General features: G+C 36.0%; 2 protein-coding genes across 2 annotated transcripts in view; one reads left to right on the forward strand and one right to left on the reverse strand.

Annotated features, from left to right (window-relative positions):
- ERP44 (endoplasmic reticulum protein 44) overlaps positions 1 to 16,783 on the forward strand; it is a 58,034-nt gene that overhangs the window by 34,938 nt on the left and 6,313 nt on the right. Inside the window, exons 5-10 of the mRNA XM_026108616.2 lie at positions 4,768 to 4,952; positions 5,470 to 5,585; positions 10,231 to 10,288; positions 11,581 to 11,697; positions 15,641 to 15,752; positions 16,223 to 16,364. Coding sequence (XP_025964401.1) covers positions 4,768 to 4,952; positions 5,470 to 5,585; positions 10,231 to 10,288; positions 11,581 to 11,697; positions 15,641 to 15,752; positions 16,223 to 16,364 — 730 coding nt within the window. The remainder of the gene's footprint in view (positions 1 to 4,767; positions 4,953 to 5,469; positions 5,586 to 10,230; positions 10,289 to 11,580; positions 11,698 to 15,640; positions 15,753 to 16,222; positions 16,365 to 16,783) is intronic.
- STX17 (syntaxin 17) overlaps positions 1 to 16,783 on the reverse strand; it is a 66,497-nt gene that overhangs the window by 7,572 nt on the left and 42,142 nt on the right. The window lies entirely within an intron of this gene.

A 16,783-nucleotide genomic window follows, 5' to 3' on the forward strand; every position in this document is an offset into this window, starting at 1 on the left:
TGAGAGGAAAAATTCTTTGGGAGCCAGTCATGTAAACTTAAGATCTAAGTATTTGTTGGTGGCGGTATGAGTTATGACCTGGGAGACTGGAACAGTGGGCTGAGGTAATGGTGGGATGATACCTTGACCCTTGTAAGTGTTGCTGCTCCTTCAGCGGGAAGAATTACCTAGACTACAGTGTGGGTTGGAGTCTACTTCAGTAGTTTGTCTTGATGCAGTGGTTCATTCTTAGCCTCAAAAAGGTATAAATTGGACTTGAGATTCTGGGTAATTTGTAGTCTGATATATTAGATGAACTCTCTGGAAGGTATGTTGTGATGTTAAGCTAGAGTGATGAAATCTGAAGCCATTTGAGAATCGAGGTACAGGCTGCTTGTTTACTTGAAGCTGTAGCTTAGATAATGTGCAAACGTGCCAGTGAAAAGCCTGACATCCCCCTCCCACCCCAAAATTTGGTTTCAGCATTCCTTTGTTAAGTGTAAAAGTACATGATGCTCAGACAAAAGAGAAATGAGTGACGGTGCTAGACGTGTACGATAAAGATATTGATCATGAATGATAGTTCACAAAGCGTGTTATCTTGCAGAAGCTGTTGCTCAGAAGACGATTTGGGACACTGCCCTAAAATACATGAGTGTAAGTTTCAGACATCAAGTAGAAGTCTTTCCTCAAAACAACATCGAAAACTATGCTTACCCTCTATTGTAAGAGGCAGCTTTTCTTTCTCCCCAATATTTTGGGAGAAGTATCAATAGAGTACGGTTATGAAGAGTTATAACTGTGAAGGCATTCTTGTTGAAGTTTGTGGAATGAGTAGTAGAAAATAGTCTGGACAGTTTAAAAGTGGGTGTGTGCCCACATATATACATGCAAAAAGGGAGGGGAAATTCTTCTGAATTCTACAGTTATTTGAGCTCTGCAGGAAATTTCTGGTTTGTAGAAGACAAGAAAAAGATTGAGTATCTCAGTAGTTCCCCATCAAAAGTAGTGTGAAACTGTTCTGGTGGCATAGCCACCAGATTTGTGATTTTATGATTAATTGGGCAAAATACAAACTCAAGGTTTATATTTTTTAAAGAAAATGAAAAATCATGGCTGGGAGGTGTTTTTCTTCTTTTGGTAGGTTACCCATATCTGTATCGAATCTCTCATCAGAAAATGTGCAGTGAGAATGTCTGGAAATATTTTAAAATTTATTTTAGGATTTACTATAACAGATGTGATCTATGAATGAATTCAAACAATATTTCATGTATTTGCATTGTGTATTTCCAATTTTAAAAGGAATATAATTTTGTCATAGCTCTGCTTACGTTAGCTCTACCTGTATCAAATGCCAGGGTTTAATGAAATATTTAAGATGTACTCTGTTTGACTTTTGAATGAATTCAAACAATTTTTCATGTACTTGCATTTTATATTTTGTTTAAAAAAAATGATTTTCAAATATTCGTGTAGGACTGTTGTCTCTGTCTTAGTTCAAATATCAGTATTCCTGGATTCTCAATATAATTTATAAAGAGCATGCAAGTACTGACTTAGGAAGTGGTGCTTGAATTCAGTCTTGGCAGTGGGCATTTTGTTATCATTAGGTTTTTTTTCTTTTTATGTGACTTTAGCTCTTGATGAAGATTCATAGCCCCAGGGACTGAAATCTGTCTCAGAACATTCAACTTCAAGACTTACTGGCATGAACGTTCTGCAAAGTGTGCATATTATACTACTACAGAAGTGTGTTTTAACCCTATCTTGAAGAAAGACTTCATGTTGTGAGACAAAAAGTGTAGTGTTGATGTTCTCTTGCTGCAGAGCGGATTGTGGCCCCCTTCCTCTCCTAGATTATATAGTGTAGTTGCAGTCTTTAATTTCAATATGCTTGTGAGAGATTTGCATAAGAAACCTTGATAGGTTAGGCTTCATGTCTTTTATCAGACTAGTTAAGTTTCGCTACACTGACATACTGTCAGACTGAAGGTTTTTCTATCAACAAGATAGAACTTTTTTACTCCACTAAGCAAATATAAAGTGATCACTCCCCCATTTTACTTTGCAGCTTCTTGCAGTCATTTTTTAAGGACTTTAATTAAAAAGTAAGAATATTTTAAAGGAGGAAAAAAAAGTATCTAATACTTGTTAATATTGTGTCAAAAGGTACTTTGTTTCCTTGAGAAATTTGGATTAAATTGAAATAACAATACTCTGAATTGAGGGGATGAATTGTTGTTGTCTTAATTTTAACTGTAATTAGTGCATTAAAAAACTCTTTGTGGATATTTAGGAAACAGTTCAAACCTTTCCTCAGCCAGAATTGATGGGTTGAATTCTGTAACACTTTACAGGGAGATGAGGCATGTTATGAACTGGGCTTAACTGGTGAAGTTTTTAAGCTTATCAATTTGAGGGATGCTAAAGAATGATCTTGTACAACAAGACCGTTGCATGGTTCTCATTCTTTTGCCATGCAAATTTAGTTTTCAGTTCTCAGATGAGGTTAAGCTGTACAGCTGATACAAAAATTGCTTACATTAACTGAAGCTGCAAGAGATTAGTAGCTCTTTATTAGCAATTAAAACACATTGTTTCACTGACTGTTCCCGAGGCAGCAAGGAAATTCAATTTTTGTTATCTCTCTAAAGTCCGAATGATGTGGAGTGCTTTATGGGTCTGGAGGGCAGTTATAGATTCAGTTCTATAGAGAACTGACTGACTTCCAGCTCCACAGTGATTTAATTTTGTTTTGCAGCTAAGAGATGTATGTTAGCTCTCCAGTTTCAGCAGTTTGCGCAGTAATAGTCTAAGTAATAGTTTTCAAAAGACTTCTGTCACATTCCTGTTTAAATGTAAGCAAATCTGCTTTGTATTAAATTTAAGCGAGTATAATGGACATTCTTATCAGAGAGGACTAATTTTTACATTATTCATGATTGTTCTAGATGGGCTGATGGGTGGAATTCAGTCTTGTCTTCATTTAGTTGCCCAGCTACCATGGGCCAATCCAGTTCACCCGAAATGTATCCTTCGGCTTCTATGGAAGCAGTGAGAAGTAGCAAGACATACATTCAGCCCACAGTTTCAGTGCCTCTGTCATCTGTTGACTGGATGACGCTAGAGTGTCTCCAAATGATAAGGCAGTCCATTTAACTTCACTGTCTGTCTCTTTCCTTGAGAGGTATACAGGAAACAGTGTAGATATGGTTGACTAGAATTAGTCGCCTCAAAAGAACGGAAGCCCTGGAAAATGGGCAGACTGATCAGGTCTTGGGATTGAGTTGGCTTTTGGGTTAGATTTTGAGATTTAGGTCAACTGGAGCCCATCCTATATTAGAAGATACTCAGTTTTCATAGAGGCTATGTGGGTTTGTTTGTTTGCTTCTAGGTATACTTCCACGGCAGGAGTTGACAGAAGGATTTAATTGAACAGCAAAAAAAGTGCTTGCAGAAATCTACTGGGCAGTTAGCTACTTTGTCTCTATTTATTTTTAGCCTTGTTTTCCTAAGAATCCAAAGCTTATGCTGGTACCTTGTTTGTCCATTCAGTGCTCTTAAAACTCCCTGAAGCTTGTTGCCAAACTTCAGCCACATCTGAAAGAGGGAAGAGAATTCAAAGCTATGAAGTACCTATGAACTTTGTTAAAGGCTGCAGTAAGAGCTCAACAGTGATGGAGCCTGTTCGGTGCGCCATTAACTGCTTAATACCCATGCATAAGCTACCCTGTGAATGCATAGCTGGGATCTAGCTGCCACACTTTGTGCAACTTGCTCTGCCCCAGTAATTAACCAAAGTGGAAGAGGGACAAGGGGACACTTGAAGTATTTTGGTAGGGTATAGGGAAGAACCAGATTGCTGTGATAGTTGTGGCTGAAGGTACGGGACACAGGACACATTCACAGGAAACTGGGCTTCATTACTTCTACTGCTCAGCTTCCTTCTTTGGTCCTTTTCTAATTTAATTGTGCTGCTGTTAAGACCACTTTCCATTTTATTTATTTTTTATTTACATTTGTAAATTTAATGAATAAATAACAGTTAAATAGCTAAACTGTTATATAAGGATGAAAATCAAAAGTTCTTAACGCGACTAAGCTTTTATGTTAGATTAATGCGATTGCATGTTGTTTCATTGTATGGAAGTTCTGTGCTTCAGGAGAGCAGTCCAAGTCTGAAAGAAAGAAGTTGGGCTACAAGCATAGATGTGAATGATGTCTTTAAGAAAACACTGACACTGGCAGACAAGAGATGCTTTAACTTCAAAAGCTGAATCTTTGTGTCTGTTCAAAAACCAAACAGCTCAGATTTATAACAGCAGTCTTCTGGCCTTCATAGGTCCAAAGAAGCACTTTGCACAGGGTTCAAGTTCTCTTAAATTTAAGAGATGACAGTTGTATTTTCAGTACTGTATTTGGGATAAAAATGGTAGTGAGTTTAAAAAAAGAGGGGATGGTTTATTTTATTAAAATTGCTTTTTGCGTGGATTAACTGAGATTTGCCTAGCTTTTGGGATCCTTGTTTGCTTTTTATACTGTCTTTATCTCTTAGGAAGGGTACTAAATGAATGTGGTTGACTGAATTGAACCTAGACTTTTGCACATAAATACAGTATGGAAATACTGTAGCTATCCATTCTCTCCTCTGCAGTGTTTTTCAGGTTGTTCTTGTTTAGACATGTGTGACTGCTGGTGCACACATACTGTGTGCACACATGCATATAAAAGATTTCATGTTCAGTGTGTTTATTTGTACTTTTTTTTCTTAATTTCTTTTTTTAGCGGACATAGCTCAGAGATACAGGATAAGCAAATACCCAACCCTGAAGCTCTTCCGAAATGGAATGATGATGAAGAGAGAATACAGGGGCCAGAGATCTGTGACAGCAATAGCAGATTATATCAGGCAACAGAAGAGCAATCCTATTCAGGAAATCCAGGATTTGGAAGAAATTAGTACTCTTGATGTAAGTCTTGATTTTCTTCCTTTAACATATATTCATAGGGTTTGGGGTGGGGGGAGGGGATTAATTTGTGGAACATAATGTATTTGAAGTACATGTTGATATCGGGGAGGGAGGGTGTGGAGTTCCATTCGGAAGTGTTGTAAGCACTTCTTTTAAGCTAGCAATGAAACCAGATCATTATTTCCAGTATTACAAATTAATTCCAATATTAATAACCCTTTCAACTTCATTAATTTTATCAGAATAACACCACTACTTATTTTACCTTTAAATCAATTGAAGTGAAACAAGATACTTTTATTATTCCTTCACTGGAAACACATTCACAAGAATGCTTCTAAATATTAAAATCTTTGCGTCTTTGTATAATGCATATTATTTACAAACAGAGAGGAAATAGATTTTGCCCAATAATTTAGTGTTGAGTGAACAGCACTTCTGTATTTATCATCTTTGGGAAGTAATGATAGTTTTTGATAATTTGATATAAATTATAATTTAACCTTTGTTTTTACAGCGCAGTAGAAGAAATATTGTTGGATACTTTGAGCAAAAGGACTCTGACAACTACCGAACTTTTGAAAGAGTAGCAAATATTTTGCATGATGATTGTGTATTCCTGTCTGCGTTTGGGTAAGTTTTTAAATGTATTGATTTCATTACTCCATTACTGCAATTATGTTAATGAATTATATATAATTTAATTGAAAGAACTCTTTTAATACTTTAATTGTGTCAGAACTGAAGGAACTAGACTTTAACAGATCAGTACTCGGAGAGAAACCAGAGGAGGGGGGAGTAATCTTCCTAGTCTTAATGTGACTGAATTGTGAAATCTGACTCTGATTTACATTCTTTTCTTTTTTCTGCTCTTCATCAGTATAGTTTAAATGTAAAGGAGGAGTTTTTAGCGAGAGATTCTACTCGGTTGCCTCCTGAGAACCTGCTTCCTTGGAGGGAGAGGGGAACAAGTAGGGAAGAGTTTAAGAACTTTTTGGCAGAGATTTAACAACTTTGTAGATTTACAGACTGAGTAACTCCTTTTAGCAACCTCTTAATTTATTTTTATTTAAAATATGGCTGTTTTTATAGGTTTTTTTCCTCCTCTTTTCTGAAAAAAAAAAGAATTATTCAGTAGTAGCTTGCACTTTTTCTTTTTACCCTCTCAAATGACTTTCTGTTCTTCTCAGAAATGCCTTTTAAAAATCACTAGTGAGATAATAGCTTTAAGGTTCCCTCTCCCATTGTTCAAGTTTAGTGTTCATTAGTTTGCTGTAGGTCAGCTTGGTGTAATGAGAAATACAGAGTCTTCCACAGCACCGTGTTAGTGTTCTGTGGTTGGATACTGTTCTTGGAGTAGTTACTGTACATTTTTTTTTTAATATGTTATTTTTAACTTGTCCTGAAAATAAAAAGTTGATGCCCTAGGTTTCTAACAGTAGTTGCTTTATTATCTTTGTACTAATAAACCTGGACAGTGTATGTTTAACCCTAATTCTGAGGTTAGCTGTGAGGCTTGTGTGGAATCCCTATCTTTGTTCTAGAGGGCTTGCCAGTTTGATGTGGAAGTATCGCTTAAACTGCAATAGCTGGCTTTTCCAGTGAACAGAGGAGGAAGTGGGGTTTAAGTTTCTTGTGAGGCTTTTTTTTTCCCCCCCTCTCTGAACAGTACGAAAATGTCTAACATTAATAAGCTTTTGTTAATCTCTCTTTAATTCGTTCTGCTAGTAAATCTTAATTCTATGAGCTCCCAGCTGACAGACATCTCTGATTAAGTGGATTACTCTCTGGCCAAAAATAGTTTTGGGCTAATATCTGCTAACTGCAAGGACTCTGATGAAAATGCTCTTAGAACATCCACTCTTATGCTGCCTCTCAGTTTAGCTAGATCAAATTAATGTCCAAATGATTTACATGTTCTGGACCTGAAATGAATGATGCTGTTACCTGCTTCAGAACAGAATCAGGCTGTGACCCCCCGAGAAACTCGGAGAATCTATCTTACTTTAAATGAACAGTGTATTTATCTGTACATTCTCAGATATGTGGTAGTAGTTGTTTTCCCACACATGAATTTACATCTCAGATAGCTTCCAATAGCTTTATTTTTGCCTTCTGGTTTTTAAAAGTGCAATACCCATAGTTGCTATCCAGTTCTAGAAATAGTCTGCCTTGTATATGCGGCTTAGTCTAGATGGAAGCCTTTCAGGTGGCAGGCTTCCACATCCTACTCATCCATTTTCTGAGGAAAGGTGTTCTGCTCCTGAAAAGCTTTCAGTTCAGTAGTGTCCCTAGCAAAGCTTTCTAACTTTGCAATAAGCAAACATAATGGAACAGATCAGAGTTTTATTATTTGTAGCCAGTCTGTGTAGTTACAGGTTTCCCAGCAGGCTTATTAAGACTCTTCTCCAGACTTATGTTCCCTTTCTAGCCACGAACTGTTACTGTTTTAAAGTGAAGCCTTCCAAACAGCAATCCTGGAAACCAAATACGCTTTCGTCTCCGAATGGCTATGATCCTCAAGCTTCCTTTAAAAAATAAATAAATAAATAAATAAAATAAAATAAATAAAATTGTGTGTGAATAGACTTCCAGGGAAGATGCTGGCTATGGAACAGCGTTTTCCATTATAAACAGAATATAAGTGGCCAAGTGTTTCGTGGGTTGCTGGCCCTGATCAGTCAGACTCTTCATTTAAAAACCTTGCTGATAAGGCAGATAAAGAGCATCCCAATAGTCCCTGGGAAGGGGTTTCTGATTTTGGTACGAACAAAGAGTTCATCAGATATATGGGAACATGAGCTATCATGTTCAGACTTCTAGTAAGTTAAAATGAACTGAAAACGGTCAATTTGGCAGGAAAAAAAATAGTTCACTAACTTCTGTCATGGCAGAGCTATTTCCTGCTATGCCAAGATTGTTCTGGCTTTAGGTAATTTTAATGGCTTATTTTAAATGTTGTTAGTGGTACTTAGCTGCTGATCATCTTGATATGTAAAATTTTACTTGAAACAACTGATTCTTACAATTCCGTTAAGATGAGAGATGAATGAGAGAGAAGAGCTGTGTAAGCTACAGGAGAAACTGCAAAGGTATATCAGAGTTAGTTTTTGAAGACAGAACTACAACAGAGGAGAATCAAAAATGTCTGCAGAAGTGGAAGGGAATGTGCTGCTGAGTCACGGCATAGGAAGCCAAATGCAGAAAAACAAAACAAAACAAAAATACTTTTATCTGAAAAGGCTATGATAAAATGTAGATAATTCATGGAAGAGAATGGTCAATCTAAGAACTCTTTTGATTTGGTGTTAGCAAGCAAATACGGTGGGTTTGTGTGGTTCCAGACGTTCACCTCTCCTTCATATTACTGGCTCAAGGAGAAAAGTCTAAACAAAAAAGGAAGTTTTTTCATTTTGGTAGTAATTTTTAAAAGGATTATCTTCAGAGATTTTGGATTTTCATGTTATGTCCCTGTGTTATTTGACCTGCCTGGTACAAATCAGTCACAATTACAGCAATTGAAGTGGAAGAACACAGAGGAGGACCTTTTGGGTTCCACAGTAGTCTGTACTGTATAGCTTTTATTTATACAGTATAATGAGCTTATTAAGCGGTGATTGGGCAGGTGGCCTCCAAGTCTTCCGTTTACTCTAATTCAGTGAAGGATTGTTTGGGATGTGGGTGGTTAGCTCAGTGATGATGATCGCAAAGGAGTAATGATTCTTTTGTTCTGGAGCCATTGAAATAAATTTTGTTTTGAGATACAGCTAGGCAAATGAAAATGGAGGGAAAAAAATGGGGAGAAAGAGGAGTGTGCCAGAATTCCTGTTAACATCTGCTTAATTTTGCATTATTGGAGCACTGGAGTACAAAAATACTCTTTTCTTTTTTTTTTTTTAATACACATCTGTCAAAGTAGTGAGAGGTGTAACATACCATGCAAGACATGTCTTTTGTATGTGATATGAGAAGGATAATTGGATCAAATGAAATAAATAAAACATAAGTACTTTGAGTTAAGTATTGTTATATCTTTTGTTGTTTGGTCCTCTAATCTGTTCTGAACCCTGGGGGAGTCATCTCATCTTGCAGTGAGATAAATTGAGATATTTATACTTGTCTTTTTCCTCTCTCTTCTCTCTCTTAATCAGTCTTGAACAATGCTTATATTTAAGCAATTTAAGATGGATACTAATTGGAAAAGCTGGAAACCTTAGCTAGAGTTTCTCAGAGGTTAACATGCTTTCTTTTTTAGCCTATGCTAAAAGGCAAAAGAAATAAGTAATTCATCTCACTCTTTGTGACATATGCAACTAGTCTATTCGATCTTGCCAATGTGAGTTGTGCTGGAACACTTAGGGAGAAGAAGAGAGGAGATCTATTTTAATGTCTGAAGACAGTGAAAGGACTCATTTGGGGGGGGGGGGTTCTTTCCTTATTTTTTTCTCTTTCCTATTTTGAGTATGTAGCTGTTCCCATTAGTTTTAATAGGAGATGCTCATTTCTGAGGTGGCTTTCAGAATGCTCCTTTTGTGATTGTGCTTAAGGAACCACAAAATATGCCAGAGACCGGGCGGGGGGATTTATTAAGGTGAAATACTAAGCTAAATGGCAAGGCAGAATTGCATGTATTCTCCAGGTGAACATGTACCAATGCATCAGTGGTCAGAATAGTGTGCCATGTCTTGTTGTGCTCTCTTGATCCATTTTGAAGATAAAAACAGGCAGTGTAGGCTTATTTGCTGCCCATCTCCTTCTCATTACCTGTGCCAGGAAGGCAGAATTTGATAAGGCCCTTCTTTATCAGGGTAAATAGGACCTAAATTTTTAGCATAAACAATTGTACAGGAAGAATAAGTGCAAACAAAAATCCCCTTCTCTCTCCTTTCCTTCCTTAAGAAAAGGTATTTATTTTACAATTTACAAAATTATCTGATTAATAATGAGGTGAAGATTATTCTCCAGTAGCGTTCTATTTCACTTCTTTTTCCAAATCTGTCCCTTACTGAGTTGTACCAACGTTCATCACTTGCACCAAAGTGCAAGTTGCACCTTTACTCCAGACTTCTATTCTTACAGATAAATCTTGTCAACTCCATTACTGCCCTCTCGTCTAGCCAGACCAAGTTTCTGTGGAGTCACTTTACAGTTTAATTGTCGAATATTGAAGGGGAAAAATAGTAAAGCGGAGATGACAAATTAAAGTATGATTTTTTGGTAACACAGTTATCTTACATTTGTCTGTACCAAGACATGCTTACTGGTTGGTTTGTTGTAGGGCTATTTCAAAACCAGAGAGATTTAGCGGGGACAATGTAATCTACAAGCCACCAGGGGTAAGTCTAAACAAAGTATTTTATTCTGCTTATTCTCCTTATATATGAATATGAACTAATGGGGACTATGTTCAAACCATTCAGTATGTTACTGCATCTCAAATCCAAATTTGATTTCATCATTAAATATTGTGAGAAATAGTTAGAGTCATAGGAACTAGTGTTCCTGAGTTAGTGAAATGAAGATCTCAGTCTCATTTGTTTTCTGTTAAGTATACAAAACCTAAATCTGTCATTTTAAATTTCACCGTCTAGTAATTGGTTTTTCCTAGAAACACAGTCAGCTGATCAAGTATTTAGACATCTTGTGTTCTGCGAATGTCTCAAACTGTGAAGTTCACTAGCTGGTACACCTTATTTTTCTCAAAGCAAGTGACAATTGCTAGGGCTGTTCTGACTATCACTTGCCTGTCTTACATGGCTTAGCCTACCTGGGGCTAAGAGTTGTTCTCATCATAAAAACATTTAATAACAATAGCTGCATGTTAATAAACTCTCATGGACATAGTTTTACTTGAAAAAAATGCAGTACAGAAGACATCTGCAAGACTTTTTAGGAATGTAATTATAATCTGAACATATGCTTCTCTTTCAAATTAATGTATAAAAAGAGCTATTTACAAAAGAGAAGAAAAACTAAGGGGAAATACAGTTTCAAGCCTTCTTCTGTGAAAACAGAATTTATTAGGTTACCTAGTTTAAATGGGCGTTTCCAAATTCAGAGGCATTTAATCATGTCCCTGCTTAACCTGGTGTTAACCAAGATTGTAATTACATTAAAACATGGCAGCACTGACTTCTGAGTTAAACTTTCTAGTAAAAAAAGAAAAAACATTTATTCATATCTCTCTGAGAAAGCAAATGTGAAATACCAGTTTCAAGTCTTGTAGCACTTCGAAGTTTTTTTGGTGAGTCTTCCTAAGTATCAGCATGAAAGAGCTTAATAGCCACATGCAATTTGTATCTCAATGTTTTTTTTTAAGGATGCTTCTCTACCTGACAGAAATCTAAATAGCATTTATTCTAATCATTCCTACTTTAGAAGCAAAATATCTTTTCAATTCTTCCTAAATTATCTTAATGCAGTTGATTGTATAAGAGATCATTTTATTTGCGCTTTGTACTTTGGTACGGTAGTTCATAGAAATGTTGCATGCACAACTGCCAAATGTTGTTGTAAGACTAGCCTTCCGTATTTGTGTAAGTATTGTCACCTGTATGTCAGGTAGATAGTCTTATTTGTTGGTAGTATCATTTTTATTGTTTCACAGTTAGTGTCTTCTTTTCAACAGGAAAATGCTCCAGATATGGTGTATTTAGGGTCGCTAACCAATTTTGATTTGGTTTATGCATGGACACAAGATAAATGTGTACCTCTAGTTCGAGAAATTACATTTGAAAATGGGGAGGTAAGAATTTTTTTCTACTAGTCTCCTTTTGGAGGTGGGGGTTTACCCTCAAAACCAAAATGTCTCTTTCAAGGTGTTCAATCCATGGCAAAAAACTTTCTGCATGCTTTGCTTTTTACAGAAAATAGCTGTAATTCAGTATCTTTTCATTGTATTGGAGCTTTTAGATTAGACTAGAAGCTCACTGGAAGCAGATTCATAGCAGTTTCATACTGTACCAGAGTAAAAGATTATAATCATGCATATAGCATTCATATATCAGAAGAATCTGAAGATTTGCAGTGTGTGTACACTTTGAAATGTAAGAATGAGAATATGTGCATGTGTGAAGGCACATATGGCTGTGTAAATCCTTTGGTAGATTGTATTATTCATCTGAAATAAGCACATGATAGTATTTAGGCAGAGATTATGACTAAATGCTGATTTGTTTTAAAATCAATAGATAAATGTTGCTTAAGTGCTTTTTGCATATATTATGAGCTTGAAAAAACATTTCTAGGCAGGGTAGAAAATATCTATGTCAAACATGTCCATGACGGTTCAAAAAAGAAAACAATTATGGACTATTGTTCTGCCAGCTTTTAAACTTTAAGGTTAATAGTAGAAAAATACTAATATATTGACCATTTCCAAAGCATTATCTAATAAATAAATGTTTTGAATGGTGGTTGACCAGCTCTGCAGTTGGTCATTTCTCTGAATTCTAATAAAAATCATGTCGTATTTTTTGTTAAGCACTGTTACGTTCTTGATCTTTCTAGTTTTGCATCCCCTTTCCCTAGAGTTTCTTCTTTTAGCTGTAATTCATACGATGGAATTTTGGGGGTTGCTTTTAAACATCTTTTTTCTTTTCACTGCCCTTATTTTGTTTCAGTATTTTTTTTCTTTTGTTACTTGTTCTTCTGTTTCATCCATTTCCAGCTCCCATTTATAAACTATTTGTAAAATATCCAGAAGAAAATAAACCAATTAGCAAGTTCACAGTAACTCAAAAGGAGTATTTATAACTAGCCATATCATCTGTTAAAAGCTGGCGAGGTTTATAACAGATTGCAGTACACTGTTCACATGGGATTGGAAAACAAAGAATCAATCATATGACAGAAGAATCAGTTGTTTGTTCTCAATTTACAGACCCTGTCTCCAAATATTTACACCCCCACACACTTTAAAAACTTTTTTTGTCCTGCTTGTACAGTGTCTAAAACACTGCTGTTCTAGGCACATAGGCACACAGAACACAGATTACCTAACAGAGGGAGAGATAGGATGGGATGGACAGAATAGGTTGAGTACAACCATCTAGTCAATACTGCCAAGTTTTATTGGAAAGTTCTGTTAGTTAAAAAAATTTTAATTCTTCATTTGCATCTCAATATGTAAAAGATGCCACATTTTTAGAACTGCATGGTAGATTTTCAGTGTACTTTTCCCATGGTGAAATTGGATCCTGAGCCTTAGAAGCCAAGGTTCATCATTGTCAGTTTGTATCACATTGCGTCCTGATTTTTCTGGGTGTTCTTGTAAGCTTCTATTCCTGTTTACTTAGGCAGATGTTTACAAGCCCAAGTTGTTCCAACTTGACATTTTGCCTAGCAACATTTGTTTAAAAATTTCAGTGTTGCCAGTAACCAAACAAATTTAAACATGCCAAAATGGAGATACTGCCTGCTGAAACTGTATAGGATTTTAAGACTCTTAATGTACACTGCACAATACTATAGAGTAAAAATGTGAAGTACTGTGACTGTTAAGCTGCATTTTTGATACTAGAATACTGTAAAATAAGATAAAGACAAAAATTTCTAGCACAAACTAAATTCAATTTAAAATTGAAATTGGCCTCTGTAAACTACACTTTTTCCCCTCCTTGTTTTCTTTCTTTCTTTTCATTATCTGACAAGTATTGAGAACAGGCTAGCTAGGAAAATGCAAGATTTGAACAGAGTTCATCATTGTGACTTTAGACAACACATAGTTATTGAACTCTAAAATACGATCTTCTGTTTGAAATGACTGTCCGTTTTAGAAAGATTCCTTGTACTTAACATAAAAAGGTTTTGGGGATCAGTAATATCTTTCAAAAGATAGGTCTGTTTTGTTTTCTTACATATTTTGTGTAATCTTGCGATGAATCATGTGGTGCAACTGTGATGCTGAAGTGTAAATTTTTGAAAGGGTAAAAAGTTTCACAAAGGCATATAGAAGAAACTTGGGAAGCTCTGATTCTGACAGAAAAATCTGTTGATTTGTGCCAAATAAGCCATAGTTCGAGGGGAGCAGTCTAAAGCAAATGAAATTGCTATTGCATTTGCTATGTCCTGATCACTAAGACCTGCTATAATAGTTAGAATAGAAAAGCAAACAAAGGAAGATATTTTACGGAAGCTAGCTATGGCCAAAGCTACCAAGGCTTTGAAGCCACCTGTCCTGACAACCTCTTTGGAGATTAATTGATTTCACAAGTTTCACTTGCCACATGTGAGGGTTAAATTCTGCAGATATTGAAGCAAAGGTCATCGGTCCTTTTAGCTGCTTTGCAAGCAAGAGTGGAGCTTTGAATACCCACGCTCTGTTTGAGATTTCATCCTCTGAAAACATATCTGCTAGAAGTGGTGAAGAAATGGAGCCATAAACATAACAGTATGAAACAGATTTTTTTTTGTTTCCTATTGCCTCATAGGAGAGGAGGCAGAGGCCCAGCCCGGTTCATCTGTATAAAAATGAGAATGAGCAAACGTGATTAGTGATTGCTTTAGGGATGGATCGAGAAGTTTCAGTTTAGTCAAGACCACTGAAATTATGCGTATGTTCTGAATCCGCCATTAAAAGATGAAGCTTTGTCTTAATTGAGCAGACTTGCTTGAAGGGAAAGTGATAGCCATCTCATGTACGCCCTTTAACTGGCTGCTTACTGGTATATGTTTCTTCCAACTTACCGCAAATTGAAAATATCTCAGGAAACTATTATGTCTGGTGATCGAATGAGTGAGTGCTGTCTTTCTCAAAAACATAGATTTTATTATACAGAATAGTATCAAAGTAATAGCAGCACTTGTTTGTACACTGGTTATACAAATGAAAGTTGGCAAGGTTGTAGATAGTTGTTAGATGATAAATGATTATTTCTCCTATTCTCATAGGTTGAGCTGATATTCAAAATTGCCTAATAATCACTTTTGGAGCAAGGAAATCCTTGAAGTTTTTAAATAAAACAAAAATCCTGAATGAAGTAGTCACAGAGTTCCTACATTTATCTGTCCATAGAAGTGTGTTCTATGATGAAGTAAAGCTTACTCATCCAACAGAGGTTTTAATTTGTTCATCAATTTTAATAATATACTAGCCTGTGAATCTAATAAGGGTACTATATAGATGGCCAATCAAGAGACTGTTATTGGCAAAAGAGTAGTACTTGATTGCAAGGAATGTAGCTCTGTCATTACTTCTGCCTTTTTTTTTTTTAATGAGATATTTAAAGATGCTCATTCTTTGTATTATGCTAGGAAAATACCAGCTTACAACATGAACCAAGCTAGCACAAGGTCTAGCACTTACACTCAGCTTTTCTTAGCATTTAATACTGTGTTGTTCTGACCTCATTGCTATTTCCATCTCTGGCTGAATCTATGAGGAAGCTGTAGTTTCTCAAAATTGAGCTACTTCTTTTGAACAAGTATTCAAATGCACATTCATCCCTTCCCAAAATGTTGATAAGATATACTTTTAATTCTTTGAATTGCTGTATATGATTATTAGGGAAGGACACCTGCAGTGCGTCATCCAGGTATTTTAGATGAACGGTCAGCAGTTAGTCTTTAATACTGTTCTTTCAGCTGTCTTTAAAGCAGAGATCTCACTGAATATGAAAATTGCTGAAATCACTTTGGTATCCTTTAGAAATGGAAGAAACGAGAATTGTTTTCTGTTTTCTGTGCAGGAGCTGACAGAAGAAGGCCTTCCTTTTCTCATTCTTTTCCATATGAAAGGTGACTTGGAGAGTTTAGAGAAATTCCAACAGGAGGTTGCACGACAGTTAATAAGTGAAAAGGGTTTGTAGAAACTCCTTACTATTTGACGTTTTTATTAATATACTTTTTTCAAGCAAATTAAGTAAAGTGGATATAAAGGCCAAAAAATTCTAGTTTTAAAGCTCTTGAGAGCGAAGGGCTTTTGACAATGAGGGCTGACTCCTCTGGAAATGATTGAAATAGAAACAAAATATATTAGTAAACATTTCGGAAATCCTCCTTATCTAGAAGAGTTCATACAGTTTGAGAGGTCATTAAACAAAACTTCAGTTTGTATTGGGGGCAGAAGCATTTGCAGAAAAGCTGTTACTTTGGTGAGGTTAACTATTTAAATATCTTTCAAATTTTGCGTGTTGCTATTTAAATAACTTTCAAATTTTGCATGTTGCAAAGTCTATGTAATATCTCCACCTTTATAATATTTATGAAAGTATTTAGGTTTTCAGGATAATAAATCTTAACATGGATTTTGTCTGTGCTCACAATTTAAGGTACAATAAACTTCCTCCATGCTGACTGTGATAAATTCAGGCACCCACTCCTCCATATTCAGAAGACTCCAGCAGACTGCCCTGTTATTGCCATTGATAGCTTTAGGCATATGTATGTCTTTCCTGACTTCAGTGACCTGTCGTAAGTATTCTCTTTTGGTGTTTTTTTTTGTCCCCATCCCCCCCAGTGCACTTTTTTTGTTGTGAAGAACAAAGGAAAACACATGTGCTTATATTTTAAACAGTACTGTTACAGGAAGATGAATAAATCTGGGGTAGGTAAGACTGACTACCTATGTATGGTTTGGTGTCAAAGCCTTAAGGTGACATAAATTGGTGCGAAGTCTTTAAGTGGAGTTGCATTGCTATATGCTAAAAGAGAATCTCACATTATACATGCTGCTATTCTTTTGATTCTAAGTTTTGCTGTTTTCATAGTAGTTAGGTATTTGGAGCCTGACATGGTATTTGTAGTGGCGATCTAAAAATACCGACTTTAAAAACTTCAGAATTTCACATAGAATGTTTAACTGCTGTGCTGTGCAACGAGTATTGTAAAAT

This window comes from Dromaius novaehollandiae, chromosome 2 (assembly GCF_036370855.1).
Source record: "Dromaius novaehollandiae isolate bDroNov1 chromosome 2, bDroNov1.hap1, whole genome shotgun sequence".
Lineage (NCBI taxonomy): Eukaryota > Metazoa > Chordata > Aves > Casuariiformes > Dromaiidae > Dromaius > Dromaius novaehollandiae.